This window comes from Sarcophilus harrisii, chromosome 4, assembly GCF_902635505.1.
Source record: "Sarcophilus harrisii chromosome 4, mSarHar1.11, whole genome shotgun sequence".
In the NCBI taxonomy this organism is placed as follows: domain Eukaryota; kingdom Metazoa; phylum Chordata; class Mammalia; order Dasyuromorphia; family Dasyuridae; genus Sarcophilus; species Sarcophilus harrisii.
In genome coordinates this window covers 207,135,540-207,152,165 of record NC_045429.1, presented here as the reverse complement: position 1 = coordinate 207,152,165, position 16,626 = coordinate 207,135,540, and the positions used below count along the sequence as shown (strand labels likewise).

General features: G+C 33.9%; 1 protein-coding gene across 2 annotated transcripts in view; it reads left to right on the top strand.

Annotated features, from left to right (window-relative positions):
- KLHL32 (kelch like family member 32) overlaps positions 1–15,139 on the top strand; it is a 213,110-nt gene extending 197,971 nt beyond the window's left edge. Inside the window, exons 9-10 of one of the 2 annotated variants that reach the window (XM_031964500.1) lie at positions 2,588–2,682; positions 11,925–15,139. In XM_031964500.1, coding sequence (XP_031820360.1) covers positions 2,588–2,682; positions 11,925–12,086 — 257 coding nt within the window. In that variant the 3' untranslated portion in view covers positions 12,087–15,139. The remainder of the gene's footprint in view (positions 1–2,587; positions 2,683–11,924) is intronic. The other variant, XM_023503115.2, reaches the window with a different exon arrangement.
- Positions 15,140–16,626: the final 1,487 nt, after the last annotated feature.

The following is a 16,626-nucleotide window of genomic DNA, read 5'->3' as shown; positions in this document are numbered from 1 at the left end:
GATCTGATTTTCCTTGCACGGCATGACAAATATGGAAATATGTTTAGAAGAATTGCACATGTTTAACCTATACCGGATTGCTTGCTGTCTAGGGGAGGAAGGACTGGGGGAAGAAAATTAGAATATAAAATTTTGCAAAAGTGAATGTTGAAAACTATCTTTGCATATCTTTGGAAAAATAATATACTATTTTAAAAAGAGATACTTATACATTTCTTTGCTGTAACAAATATGTACTTTAAATTTTGCAAATGATGCAACTATGGGGATATGGATCTGAGTTAATGAACACTTCCCCCTTCCCTGCAAAGTGAGTCTTAATGTTCCTGACTCAGTTTAAGTTCCACTAAATTTATTTTTCTACGTCTTCCAAATAGCTTTAATAGAATGATCTGGAGAAGGTTGGTTTTGTTTTTGTTTTTGTTTTCTGTCATCTATGTTTTTTGCAATTCTGTGTTTAGTGACATGTACAGACAATACTAAATTTGCTCTTAAGAAACATACTTTTTAGTATGTTTTTTTAGATAGTAGATTTATAGAACCTTTTAAAACCTTCTATCCAGGAGTGAAACATACATACATACATATGTGTGTGTATATATATATATATATATATATATATATATATAGTACCATACAATATGTACCTTTTGATAGACCCAAGTCCCTACTTAACCATTAATAATTTTTGGTCCATTTTGACCCTTATATCATCATGGCGTGTACCCACAAATTCTATACTTTGACCTCCAGGGAGGCAGTTATCTCTCACTGTTTCTGTTAAATCCACCAGCACAGTGAGAAGCTATATAGAATGTCCTAATCATTCAATGATATCCTCTATTAAGGCATGGAAGGGGAAGGCACAATTACAATATAATTTTGTGTCATCTTCATGGAGTTTGAAAGCTTTTCCTATCTTTGCATTGTGAAAACTTAGAGGTGGCTGGTCAACATTTTGTAATGAAAAAATAATTGGATTTTGGAATTTTGGATTCAGAAGACTTCTAAAATCAGATTCTCTCTCTTCTGCCACATAGCTGTGTGATCTTGAAGTTCACTCCTTTGGATTTCTGTTTCCTCATTTACAGAATGAAGTCTTTGTACTCAGTAATCCCTAAGTTTTGGTGCCTTTGTTATGTTCCTTGAACTCAGTGTATTAGTCCATTTCCTTTGATTCATTTACAAAATTATAAGTCACGTTCTAAGACTTGACAAATTACATTGTCTTGTGATGCCATTTAAAATGGTGAGTTGAAAACCAAGTACTCCAGTGGGCAAACAATCCCAATTGCTGATGGTGGTGGTTGGGGACAATATTAGTATTCTCCATTTAGAGCATTATTAGTTGGAAGTAGCGTTTAGATGTTTCAGTTGATCTGTCTTTTTGGATTTTATAAAAAATGATTTCCGAGTCCCACAAATGCATGTATAGCTTCTTTGAAGTTAGCACTACAGGACCTGAGACTATCTAGTTTTTGAGATCTATGATTCTGACTGGCTTAGGATATGGTTTATTTATTGCTTCAGTCAATCCTTTGTCAGCCCATCAATAAAATGAGACTATCACATTCTCCGATGTCCTCTAGGGAAGAATATGTATTCTTGAGTTATTCTGTCTTTAAAAACAAAACAAAAAACACTACCAGCACTAAACTAGGACTTACATTATTTTGATGTGTCAGCATTTAAGGTTTTCCCCAATTGTTTTCAGATCAACTACTTTCAAAATGTTTAATAACTATTGTCTGAGTATATATGTATACACACACATATATATATTATATATATCCACATAATATATATGTATGTATGATAGTATAATCCTTTTATTTTTGTTTAATATGTAATATTCAATATAAACATGTTTGGCAATCCATAGGAATGAATTTTTCAGGCAGACCTCAATCAATCAATAAATATTTAATTAAGTATCTACTACATATTAGGCACTACACTAGGGGCTGAAGACACAAACCAAAACAAATAAACAAAGGAAGAAATCTCTTCCTTCAAGGAGCTTCTGTCTTTGGGGTTAAGAGACATACCCTATAAATTTAACCATTTTTTCCATTCATACATTCAGGAAACGTTCCATAAAAATATTAATTGTTCACATTTTTGAGGTGCTTTATGATTTGCATGGTGCTTTGCTCAGTGCAACTATTATTATCATTATTTTATAGATAAGGAAGCTGAAAGATTCTGTCTTGTCCAAGGTCTCAGAGCTAATAAATGGCTTGAGCCAGGGCTCAGATCCTCTAATACCAAGCCTACTTCTTTCTTCTTCATGACTTTGATTGGTACCAATTTAGATTAGTTCCATACAATATGCACTCTTAGACACAAGTCCCTGCTTAACCATGAATAATGATTTGCCCCATTTTGACCCTCATATCATCACACAGTTTACCCACAATGGTCCTGCACTCTACATCCTGGGCGGGCACTGATCAGTTGCTACCTGTTTCTCTCTGTTTCTGTTAAATCCACCAGCATGAAGAAATTGCATATCTCAGTGCCAAAAGGGTTAATTAAAACATGCAGGTGGTGTATTTCACTCCCTCCTTCTTCCTTTTTGCTTTAGGTCAAAATGAATCAGGAGTTGCTGTCCATAATGGAAGAATATATTTAGTTGGTGGCTATTCGATTTGGACAAATGAGCCTCTGGCATGTATCCAGGTGGGTAGTTGAGGTTCCTTTTGAAGTCTCTTAAAATGGTTCAGAAAGTTTACTTTTTTGCAGTGCTGTTACTGACTGAGGAAAAGCATTCAAGTGAAGAGAGAGGATAAAAGTATTTGTGTGTGTGTGTGTGTGTGTGTGTGCACTCCACTCATTCAGACACTAAGCTGACCTCTGAGTGTATGTTGATAATTTTATTTATTAAAAGATTGTGCCCTTGGGGAAAAAAAGGGAATGAGCCTGGGGATGTATATGTATATGTACACATGTGCATACATGGATATGTGTATGTAAAACAGACACACATGTATGTGTGGGAATGAGAGGGAGTTCCTCCTGTTTTAAAACAAGAAAAAAAGAAAACTTTTGTAATAGCTTAAAAATACTCCCTCTTCTTTTCTTAATTTGTCATTTTTCTAAGTGTCAGAACTGAAAATAATAGGATGCTTCTTTTTAAGGCTTGTGCATTTCCATTATTGCTGGCTACAAAGCCTGCTTCACTTGCTGGCCAACAGTTCCCAGAGCTGTTCTGAGCAGCAAGTGGTTTGTCATTGGCCTGCCATTCCCAAAGCAGTGTTGGCACAGGACAGCGTTCACAGCTCAGGCCCAGCACGGGGCTCAGCGTGCCTTTGGAAATAGTCCTAGATGCCAGTGATTTCCTTAGACAGGACCTGTTTTTTAAATGTTTTTGGCTGTAGTTTTATAGTTCTAGTTTATATGTTGTCTGACTCCATGGCACTTTCCCCCCTTTAAATTCAAACGCCTTGCTGAAAGGAGAATTTTGCCAGAGTGAGGGCGACAGGGATGCCCAGCACTTGTTGACTTGACATCCGGGAATGAGGGAAGAGATTCAACTCTCCCAGGCATAAAAGCTGTTCTGGAGTTAACTGTTCTCTGCCATGGTGCAAGAGATCAGCCCAAGGGGAAGCTCCCTGATTGGAGCGTTTATATTCTTTTCCTGCACAAATTAGCTGTTCTGTTAAGTGCAAGCAATCTGTGTCAGCTGTCTGTGGTTTCCAAGTCTATGAGGAATTGCCATCTGGACATGGTTGGTGAGCTTAGAGGTGCTGCAAAATGAGCTTTCCTGGGAGTTTTTATCCAGCTGATGGGAGACAAGTGCTTGGTTATGTTTAGGTGGGTTTTTAATACAGTTGTAGCATTTTTTTCCTTCCAAGCAGGTTGTAAATCTGCTCTCATACCATTGTGTCCTTGGTGAACGTTGAAGAATCTTTTAAGACTACTTGTGTGTCCTTTACTTGAGGGTTGAAGGGAGGAAGGAAGAGAAGGGTGGCCTTTCAAATTTATAAGTATTGGTGAAGTGTTGGAGGAAACAAGATGTCTAAACCGAGAAGACATTTTATAACCAACTGTAAATTTTTAAGTCACTTGACAACTTTCTACCTGACCTAATGTAATTGATCTGATGTAATATTATCCCCTATCCTTCATCTTCATCCTCCCATAACAGCCAGGGCCCAGATTTCTTGCCTTAGACAGTAAGCCTGTCAAAAACAAGTAATTTGTCCAGCTGCTATACATGTTCAACCTTTCTCTTGACTTCCTATTATCTACTTCTTGCTGAGAGATTGATGATCAAATCATAGCTTCTGTGAATTAATGTTATTGTGTGTGTATGTGATCACATACATGTAGTATATATACATATATGCATATACTCAAAAACATATATTATCCTATAGCTTCACTTAGACTACTTGTGATTCTGAATCATTGGTTGCAGATGGAAATACTTCCTCCCATAGCCACCACTCATACCTATCTAACTTAATCCCTCCCCCTTATTTTCCCTATTTTACTCTACTTTATCCCTTTAATTATATCCTATTGTTAATAAATTATCCTTCATATCAGAAATTTGGCCTCCTCCTAAAAATTACTTTGGATATATTTTGAATTTAATTTTCTGTACATATAATTTCCTCTAATAGAATGTAATTTTCTTGAAACCACAGATGGTTTGACGCACATCTAATATAATACTTGGAATATAGGAGGTGCTTTAAATGCTAGTTGAGTAGAATTTAATCTAGTTTATGCTTGTGTGTGTAACTTTTTGGTAATGTACTGAAACCTATTTACACCAATCTCCATTACCCTTTGGATGTTTTCATACAAGTTTGATCCCATGGAAAATATATTAGCCATATATCATTCCTAGAAGAATATTGGGGCTAAAGAGATGGCATTTTTTAAATAAAAATTTGAGATTATTGAAAATGCTGCTCAATTTCCCAAATATTTTCCAGCTAACTTCTTTTGTCCTTTTTATTTAATTATTGTCTGACTTATTGTCCACTTGCAATGTCTGTCCAACATTTACGAACTCATGGATTCATAATCCACTCCATAGATTTGTTTATCCAACTGTGTATAAGACTGGGAAAGTGTCATTTTTCACTTGGATTTTGCTGTGTATATATATATAGGCTAAAATTTCTTGAGTAATTATCTTATTTAGCAGGCTATACAATGTTCAGGTCTTGATGTAGCATAGCGTTATCTAAAAACATGAACATCAGGGAGATAAAAAAAAATACTGTATGTGAGGAATCTCTCTTTCATTTTGAGCTCTGTACACAGTATCCTTTATGAGATTGGCAAACACCTTTAGCAAGCATACTGCCCTATGTTTAATTCATCTCTTGATATTAATAATCTGAAAATTGCTGAACAAGGTTATCTTTTGTTTTCTATCTTAAGGTATCTTGTATTATTTTGTCATATATAAATGATACCTTGTCTTTAAGGCTATATTAAAGAGGTCAGAAGTACTGATTGAAATGCATTTTTATAGTTAATATATTTGCTTTATAAGATCTTATATTATCTATATTATGTTTTCATCTAGGATTCCTTGAATATTATCTTTCATTTGTTTTGTTTACATTTGGAATATACATAATGAATATAATGTACACACATTTACATAGACACAGGGTATCCCAGAATCTTAGGGCAGTTTAAAGTGTTTTGGAGGGACACTCTGTAAATGTTTTCTTCCACAAAACTATGTTAAGTTCTTTGACAGCAGAGACGACTTCACGTTTGCCTTTGTATCTCTAATGCCTATTATAGAGTCTGGAACTTAATAGTTCCTATTGATTGATAAATGCCTTCTCATTCATGATGTCACTGGCTCTTTTTTTGGCCATATCTCCAAAGTGATATATGAGTTAGAAGTTTTTTTCCCCTAATAAATGTTCATGATATTTTCCTAGTTGTTAGGTATCTGTCTTCCTGTTTTTTTTTTTCAGGTATCTTGAAAACTGACTAATCAGTGCTCTCAAAATCAAAATAAAAAATTTGTCTCCATCGTGGATAACCTTTATGTAGTCTTGCTCTGATCAAGCTGTTCTTACCATTTTTGTTTTCTTTAGTGCCATTCCAACTTCTGTAGCATATGCTCTGAAATGACTATTCTAGCTCCCACTTTCTTTAAGAGAGATAGAGTAATGATTTATTCACCCTTACATTTCCTTATATAGCCCACAGGGGACATTAGACATTAGAAACTAAATATAGTGGCTCCACTGTGATAAAGAAAATGATTTGTTCCAGACCTCCTCCCAAATCATTTGTTATTTTAGCTGTTTGTTGTCCTTCAGTTTTTATCCTTATGTGCTCTGAGGATGATCTGACTTGCATTACCTCGTTCTGTATGCTCTTTAATGATATAATCCCATAATCTTTTTTTCATACTCTTTTTCCATAAGACTTTATATATGGCTTTACATTCTAAACAAGTCTTTCCCTTGGCTGACCTTGCTTGGCAATGAGGTCAAGTGTTTGCTGGTTAATTTGTAGGCACTTTTTTTTTTGCTGTGAGGATTGCCTTACATGGATTTAACTTTTATAGGAAGTCATAGGGTTAATATGTATTCCTTTTATCTATTTTCATTTATTTGGTATCAATAGATTATTTAAATAGATCAGATTAAAGCTGTTTTAAATGCAAAAGATATCATACTTTTAATCTAACTTGATTTAGTTTGACATATATAGATGATGATGATGATGATGATGATTATTGTGATCTAGTTTGGTTTTTGGATATGCCCAAGGAGAATGAATAAAGTGCTACCAGCATTGGAAAGGGTAGCCAGGGAGGCCTTGAAATTAAAATGTCAATAAGATGCTTTTCTACTAGTGAGAAATTTTTTTTTGCTTTTATAAAAGTACAAAGTTTAAAAATTAAAAAAAAAAACTTGTTTATAAAAATTGTAAAAGAAAACTACAGAGTTTGTTACAAATGGATAGTGATATTTCTCTAAATGAATTCATCTTATTCATTCTCTTTGGCTTCCTGGTGAGGATGGGGATATTAGAATATTTGTTGCTCCCCATTGCCACTTACAGGTTCTCTCCTTTCCTCTATCACTCAGTAACTTCTCTTCCTTTCAGGTTCATGCTATTCATATCTCCCAGTCCTTCTTTGTAGCTCAGTTCAGAAGAACCCACATGTTGCTGAGGAGTACTCAAGCTTTCAACCTTTGAGTCATCCATGATTCCTTACCCTTCATATCCAAGCTGTTACCATGACCTACTGGTTTTAGCTTTACAACATCTTTTTAATACGCCCTCTTGATTATTGTAATAACTGCTTCTATTCTATCTTACATATAGCCATTAAAGTGATTTTTCTAAAATGGAATTCTGATCCTTGTTAAACTCCAGTGGCTTATTATTGGCTCCAGAAGCAGATAAAAATGTTTTGGGGTTTTTTGAATTTAAAACACCTCCTACCTTCAGAGACTTCTTACACCTTATTCCCCCAAATCTACTCTTTGGTTCAATGACACTGACCTCCTGGTTGTCCAATGAACAAACTCCCATTTCTGAGCATTTTTTCCAGCTGATCCTTCATGTTTAAATTTTTCTGCCTTCTAAGTGACAACCCTTGCTTCCCTTAAGTCCTAACTAAAATTCTAGCTTTTATATGAAACCTTTCTTAACCCCTTTTAATTCTACTGGCTTCTCTCTTTCAATAATTTCCTATTAGCCCTCTAAGTAGTTCATTTTGAATGTTTGTTTATGTATGGTCTCCTTCATTAGATTTGTAAGTTCCTCAAGGGCAAGGACTGTCTATGGGCTCAGCATGGTTCTGGCACACAGTATAGTTAATAAATGTTTATTGATTGATTAAATTACTTTCATTTATCCTATTTGTGTAAATTTGGAGGTTCTAAAGATACAGCCAAACTGTAAAACAGTACTGAGTTTGGTCAGGTCCAGAAAGCAACAGAAAGTGCTCCTTTTTTACAGTCAGATAACCATTTCTATGACTTGGGGCCAGTATTTTAGCCTCTTGGTTGTTAATTTGCTCAATTATAAATTGAGAGGGCTGGATTAAGTAACCACTAAGTCTGCCTTCCAAACCTAAATTTTTAATCCTATGATTCTTCTTCCCAGGTTGCTCCCAAACTTTCTAACATACTAAGAAAACCACATCTAAACATCGACAAGAAAAGAATATATATATATATATTTTTTCATTCCACTAGTCTGAACTGTGTGGTTTCTCTATTAATCTTTGACCTGCAACAAGCTGCATTCAGTGTTCTTTGTCTCAAGGGCAGGCGTGAAAGAAAATATACCTGACAGTCAACTCTTAAGATTGTGACATGGGCTGTTTTTAATGAAAACCACAGGACAAATATTTGAAATAAAAGTTTCTGGTAGATGTAGAAGTACTATTGTTTATTTTTATGTTGGCATAGCAAATATTTGGCATGGAGCATTGATTTTAATCTACTTTGCCATGTATGAAGAATAACGTACTGGGGAGCAGCTGCTTATGTGTGCATGTGATTAGTTTGCATTTCCAGCTTACCTCTACTATTCTTCATTCAGTATTATTTCCTTTTGGCTAAGGGATACTCTGCCAAATTGGCAGTGCTTACATGCAGATGTCTTTTTTTGCCAGCTAATAAGGGAGGTTATTTTTTTTTGGGGGGGGATGCTAACTTTCCCTTTCTTATGCTCACAGATTAAATGCATTACATCTGCTTAACATACACAGTCTCCTTTGGCCCAGAGAGTCAAACAAAGAGTCTTTGGCTGATTATTTTCATTCAACTGGTATCTTCTCTTTTAACTGTGTATTCTGACATATATTTGCCTGAATGGCCTTAAATCCTTCCTCTCCCTTAGAGATGCATTCTGGAGAGATAAATGACACCACCAGCAAGGGTACTGTGCATATAAATTGAAGAGAGTTCTCTCTCCATTTGTAAAGTCTAGCACCAAGGTATTTATTAATGGTAGTTTCATCTCTAAAGAAAAAAAAATAACAAAACAAACCAATGCCATCCAAGGTGTGCCAAATCCTGCTATTGCTTCCACATTTGCAGGAGCTCATTTTGCTCCTTATGTGAGCAAGGTCCACTTGGCATGAGAAGAACGCATTTCTATATCTGCTTTTATGAAACCTTAGCTAGGCAAAAATTACTTCTTTTTTTTACTGAATAATAGCTGTACTTAAATCACTTCCAATTTAATATCTACCCTTTGGCTTCAGAGCCTTAGAAGACAACGCAATAGGAGCTTTGCACACAATTGTTAGTCAATACATGTTTAACAATGATTATAACAAGTGGGTTTGGCAAAAATATTGGACTCTAAAATTTATGAACTTATTTTTGGTTAAAGTAGGAATTTGGCCAGTTGACAAAGCAAAACAATGGCATAGGGCATTGGCTAAACAATGGGTTCTCCAGTAGATGATGACTTCCTGATGTGCAGGGATTTTTATTATCTTTGTATCCCAAGTTCTTAGCATGGTATCTGATATATAATATAGGAAGTACTTAACAAAATTTTTTTGACTGACCAACTAATTCTGCCACCCAAAGTTCTAAGTAACTTTAACAATGTAATATAGTAAGAGAAGAGGGGTAAAGAAAATGTGAATGACTACCAGTTGAGTATATTAGAACTCAGGTGGCTAGACAAAAATAATGCATGTTGAAAAGTATTATTAAATCAGTTATGAACACAATTTCTTACCCTATTTGAAATTCATTTAAAACATTTTTTCTCTTTCTGATCTGCTCTTAAAGGAAGACCTTTCTTTCATTAATGAAGTCAAATAAAGTCAGAAAATCTGCCTCAGCAATTTTTTTTGCCAGTGGCCCTTTGACCAGTTGTTTATCTGTAGTTTATTCCACAGTACAAATACTTCCAAATGCTTCATTCAGCCCTGAGATAGGCTCAGCCATAGACAAAACATATAATCTGTAAGATTTTAAAGATAATTCTCTTGATATGGATTGTACCTGTTTGGAGGTGGTTGAAAATTCCTAGCTTGTAGACCCTGCAAAGTTGGTGTACACTTGTCATTTGGTTAACAGCCACATAGATTAGTTTTTAGTCATATGGTCCCAGAGATGATACAATTTCCTGAAATGAAATCAGAAACAGTAGTCTGCCACTGAACCTGCACACTGGTTATGATGCTGAAGGACCTCTTAGCATTTTTTCTCTTCACCTTGTTTACTGTATTCTTGAAGTTTTTTAAGACAGGGAAGCCAAGATGGGGTAACTTTGTGACTTGTACTTTTGATTAGGCTGCAGAACCTCACTATTGTTGAGTAACTTTTGCTCTCAGTGTAACCTAAAGATGCCATGACAAATCATTTAGGAGTTAAATGCTTGCATTCTTTGATGTATATCTAGGTTTTTCAGCTGACAGAAAAAAATAACAGAAACTAAAACATTTACATGACTTCTAAAGGGATTCTCTGATGCATGTTTATGTCAGATGAGTTGTTAAAATGTCTCTGCTCCAACCCCAATCATAGTAGGTTCCAAGTAATGTACATTCTTATTTTATCTGTAGTTTCATATTTGTTTTTGTCTTCCCTCTCTCCAAAAGTCTCATTTGTATTTTCCTATGGATTTTTCACAGGCAGTTTATGTCTTATTGACTACAATTAAGGGAATAGTAGAAAGATATGCTTTGTTTTGTGTTTCCTGAATTAAGCTGCAAATTACTTTTTTTGTGAGGGGATAGAAAAAACAGAGCCTTATCTAATATTTATTGTAATGCTATCACAGATACAAATATACTATTCCTATAACTAGTATTTATGCATGTGTGATATGACCACTTTAGAGGCAGAAAACATGGTATATAATTTTTTCTTCATATACACACTATATATTTATATGTATAAAAACACATATTCAATAGAATGCTACATTTGAAGTCTAGAAAACACAGATTCAGATGCTTTTTCCTGATGCTAATTTTGTGTTCATTGTTAAAAAATTTAACCTCTCTAAGCTTCTGGCAATTCTTTAAGACACATTAATCTGAGAAGACAAATTATCTATCAAGCCTGTTCTGACACACCTGAATCACCATTTATAGTAATGTGAAGTATACTATCTGATTTGATCTTCACCCCTTCCTCCCATTCCCCCACTCCCACTCCATGAGTTAAGCATGGCAAGTGACATGGCATAATTGGTCTATATTGGTTGAATTGCTGGACTAAATGTTATTATTATTATTTATAATTGGGTTCAAATATAACATCTGATTCTTTCTATGTGACTGCAGGTAAGTTACTTAATCTGGGTATAATACCTATATACTTGCCATAAAAGAGGGAGAATGTCTAACTTGCAGAAATACTACTAAGGCAGTAGCAGATGATGATAAACTGAAAGCTATGGACATTGCTTGAGTTCTATAAAGTGATAATTTTCTATGGCCCATAAATAATATAAATATCCAAACAATCTTTGGCAGAAGTTCCTCATTCCTGCCATAAAGGTTGGTAGTGAAATTCAAATGAGGAAAGTTCATTAAGTGTCTTAAAACATTGAAGCACTTCATAAATATCAGATCATCATTGTCATTATGATGATAATGATGTAAAGAAAAGTGACAGGAACGTCAAAGACTATTTCATACATTAATAAGGAAGTGGTAGAGTTAAGGCACAGGTAGACTTTTGAATCTGTCCAATTTTTCTCTCCATAGTCTATGCTGACTCTCAATATGGGTTTGTGTATTTTATCATGAAAATATGGGGTACAATGTGGTGTTCATAAGCACTGGGTGGTCAAAAATTTGGAGAATCAGAAATCATATATTCTCATACCCAAGAGAGGAACTGGGTTCCTGTTGTGTTTTAACAAGATTCACTTGCTAGCTGTAAAGTTTGGCAAGTAGAATTTGATCTCTGAGTATTCAATGGCTTTTTTCTTGGCAGGTTTTGGATGTCAGCAGAGAAGGCAAAGAAGAGGTGTTCTATGGACCCACACTTCCTTTTGCTTCCAATGGAATAGCAGCATGTTTCCTTCCAGCTCCATATTTCACATGTCCTAACCTCCAGACCCTGCAAGTGCCTCATCATAGGATTGGCAATGTCTGAGCATCCCAGATGTGCTATTTTATCCAAGTCAAGAGCAGGAGGAAAGAAAAGCTGAAGCTTGACTATCCAATTGACTCTGGGCATTGAGAATGGAAAGAGTCAGTGCTCAATACTTCCTTGTTTTGTTTTATATATCTGTCTTAATTTAGATACATATTAGTAAAAAAAAAATCACAAAACTCTTGTCAACTTTCCCTCTTTTATCACATGTCAATATATCATATGGTACATACATTTTTTTAAAATCATGGTATAGCTCATTGATAATCTGTTACTTGCTTGTATATGACCCCATGTGTCTTAAATACATTGTTCATGTGTCTTTCCTGGCTAATGTTGCCCAGGATTATACAATATTATTTTAATTGTGCAAATTTATTTCTTTCTAATGGCATCACTGATTCAACAAAATAATGAATCTTCAGTATTAAAACTTTTTCACCATTAAAAAAAAGGCACACAAAAAAACTATTACTTATCCCAATTCAATAGAGGCTCTGCATTATAATATGATAAATTTTTAAATGTCATATTTTATTAAAGGTAATCCAAGAATAATAGAATGGAAGAAGGCTAAGGGAAAAAGGCATAAAACTCTTGAATTCTTACCCTATTTTACACATTCTGTGACCTTGGGGAAAAAGTACAACCTCTTTCAAATTTTCAGGTTCCTTATTGTTTAAGCAGTGTAATTATCTCCTTTTTCCATCCCAAAGGGTGGTTTGAAGATGAGACAAGCACTGGGAAAGCATTTTGACCTCTTAAAGAAAAAAATCTCATGTATCCCTAAATCACAAGATATTATTACTGCTGTTCAGGTTCATGTAATTGGGCACAGGAAATAGATTATTTTTATGTTAACAATGGCCAGATCCAACTTGGAAAGTGTAAAGTGTGTAGGAAAATGTATATAAATCGCCAAATGAATAGCAGATAGTAATTAGGATGAAGCGAGTTTACTTCTTCCACCCTATTCTAACCTTGTACAAATCCTTGCCTCAAGTAATAACTGTGGAATATCTCTCATTCAGTGAAAGATGACATTTAAGAGCTTAAAAAAATTAGCTTGCACTAGTTATATACCATAAAGTACTTTAACAATTTTGAACCTAGAAAAGATAGTTCTAAGAATTTAAAAGTTTTCCTACTAATACTTAAGGGATTCTTCTTCACCCTCTCCATCCATATTTTATTATTAGTACCTTTAATAATGATTTGGAAATCTCTTTTCAAACCAGATTTGTGTCTTCTTTAAATAAAAATAAAAAATAAAAGAAACTGCCTTTCACCCCCTTAAACCCTACCAACCAATTAAAAAACATTTGATATGGAAATCCAATAGGTGTAAAGGGAGAGTTTGATCCAACTATGAGCCAATTTGCCTTTATTAAGATTTTACTATGACCCATTTGTCTCCCATATATTTTAATTGCTCACTGTTTCAAGACTTCATTTAATAGGACACTGGCATTATATTCACATCAGAATTTCTTGCACACTCAAGTGAAAGGAGTCATATGTTTAATGAATCACATCTTCAATAACAATTACTAAGTGCTGTCTGTTTCCTACAAACTACCACGTCATTAAAAGAACTTTAAAAAGTCAGCTTTTAGATATTATATGACATAGTAATAAAGACATCATATAGTAAGATATCTACTAATTAAAACATTCTTTTGTTGTTGGGTAAGTAGGGAAAAAAGAGAAACATCATATTTTAGAAAAAAGGACAAATTAAGTCAAAAGGACTTATTATATGCCAGACTTTCAGATAAGCACTGGGCATATAAAGATAGCACTCTTCCCCAAAAAGACCCTTTTCTCAAGGAGCTCAGTCTAATATGAAAACAAGCCTAAGAACAACTTAAGTTTTACTGTTGCTCTTTAAAGATAAAAACTCCCAAAATATCTCCCTGAGTGACAACTTAATAAGAATGATGACCTATATCATCCCTAGTTGGTCACCAAAGAGATTCACTGATACCTTACTAAAGATGAAATATTTCAGAGGAAATCTGAGCAAGATTCAAAACAAAAAAAAAAAATTAGAGTTGAGAAACAAAAGCAAATTTGGAATTAGCCTTAATTAAACAGCAATTCAACAAACCATAACATGAGTACAGCTCCCACGAATTCCAGTAAAGTGATACTCCTCTTTGTGTAATGCAGCACATAACTTCTTCCTTCCCATCTCAGGCCTAAGTCCTAGCATATTTATTGCAGGGAAAACATGAATATAAATTTGCATTTACTGACATTATTTCAAATGATATAGGAGTATAAGAGGTAGAGAGATAAATTTGTGTAGCAAAAGGAAACCAGCCCAGAATAATGGACAAGTAGATGTAATGATAGACAAGAATCCTTAAGTATTACCCCAAAAAAAAAAAAAAATTCAAAACCCTGCTAATCTATGTACTATCAGTTTAAGGATTTATACTTGATTAATGTTAAAAAAAAAACAAAAAACCAGCTATTTATTGAGTTTTCTCTGCTACATGCTTTACCTCTGGCTAAACAAGATTACAAAGTACATTCACATTCTTCTCTTTAAATCTAAAAATTCTTGAAATTCATAACTTTCCTTTATCCCAAATGACTAATAAAGATTAATCAATTGTAAACAACTTTTGAAACAGCAAGTTTGGGCTCTGTGACCAAATGATTCCTCTGAAACAGATGAGATACATATGTTCCATTGGTGGGCATTATTAATCTTAAATTTTTTTATCTTCATAGCTTCAATTTTTGAGTTCAAAATAAAAGGAAATTATAAAATTTGCAAAATCTGACGGATTAAATTGTGTAAATAGTAAGTCTACAACTTCTCATGCATTATACATGAGCTTTTTCTCATTTCAAATTATTCTGTGGTTTTGCAATTTTTTGCTTTAACATTTGAATTGAACTGAAGCCAGCACAAGATCAGCATCCAACTTAGTATTTGTGAGGTACAAGAGAGAAAAGTCTCTCTTATTGTACCTGGACACATTTTATTTCTGAATATTTTCTTCAAATTTTGACCTCATGAATAAAAGTTCTTTCCTTTGGTCATTTGTCCATTTGTTGATCCCTATCTCTTATTTCTGTTTTTCTTCTTGATTGTGTTTCCTTCTCAACCACTGCAATAACTAGGCAACTATCAAACTATTTTTGCCTTAAAATTCACTTGCACATTATGAAGAGTTGGACTGAAATTACTGTAATTAAGACCGGTCCAGCTTTCATTAATTTTAGGTTCTATATTTATCATAGAAAGCTGACTAGGAATCAACTTATAATTGGTATTATATAGATAAAGTTTTCTTATACCTACACATTTGTTATATATATATATATATATATATATATAAAATTAGGTTCAAAATAATCATTTCCAGGACCTTCTGCCAAGGCACAATTCATAAAGACATTAGAAATAGCTGTAGTCATAACAGACCTTTTTATTAATTAGAAACTATTCCTACTTTTGACCCTTTAATTCAGGATCTGATTTGATGTGTTACCTGTTAGATTATTAATTCTTCTAGATGTCATTCTCCCTAGAATAATTCTGAAAAGAGATGTCCTTCTGGTGGGGGTGACTCCTATTTGTCACTTGCCTTATGGCCATTTGCTCTTGAAACATTGAGTTTGTGGCTATAGACTTTAGGGAAATCATATTTCCAAGAAAATGAAGTTGTTCCCATTGTAATAATTTACACAAAAGAAAAAGTTATAAGTGAAATGAATGGAACTTAGCTAATTGTGATCTGCTAAAAATGTTGCATATGAGCCCGAAAGAAAGTGCACAAGCACAGCTTTTCAGAAACAAAGCAGTTTTAAACCATCAGTGAGAATTTATTAGGCACCTACAACATGCCAGTCACTGAGTCTGGCTGGGGCTACAAAGAAAGGGTTAAAGAACAGGTCAAAATTGGAATGCGGTATAAAAAGGAATCCTCTAATATAACTCACTTGCCTATTCTTTCTTGTCCAAATACCCCCAAAGAAACAAAAGATGAATCACAAGAAAACAAATATCCAAGGAAGAATTTAGCCAAACAGATTAAATGTTGATGATCATTCTGTATTAGTAAAGAATTTTTTCAAGGAAGCACAGACTGCCACAACTCTCATCAAATTATTTTTTTAATGGAAGTTTCTTAATTAGATGCTAATTAACATAGACCCTGAACCATAACTAAATCTGGATGTCTAATAAAATTCTGCTATTCATTCATCACACTGATGTTCTTGGCTCATGTTTTATACTATTTATGTTAGCATTAGAACTTAGATGATTGAAAATTTTAGCTGATTTTATCAATACCAAAAAATAAATCTTATTTTTATATATACATAACATCATAAAACTAGATTCTATAGTTCTTGAATTCTTTCTAACTTGTAATTCTATTCAAGGAATTTCATTTCACTAAATAACATGAAGAGAATTTTATAGCAAATTCATTTACTGGATAAGATTTAGGGTATAAGATGGTATAGAAAGATTTTTGTATTCCTCATAATTGACTGCTTTTTCATATTCTTTCAT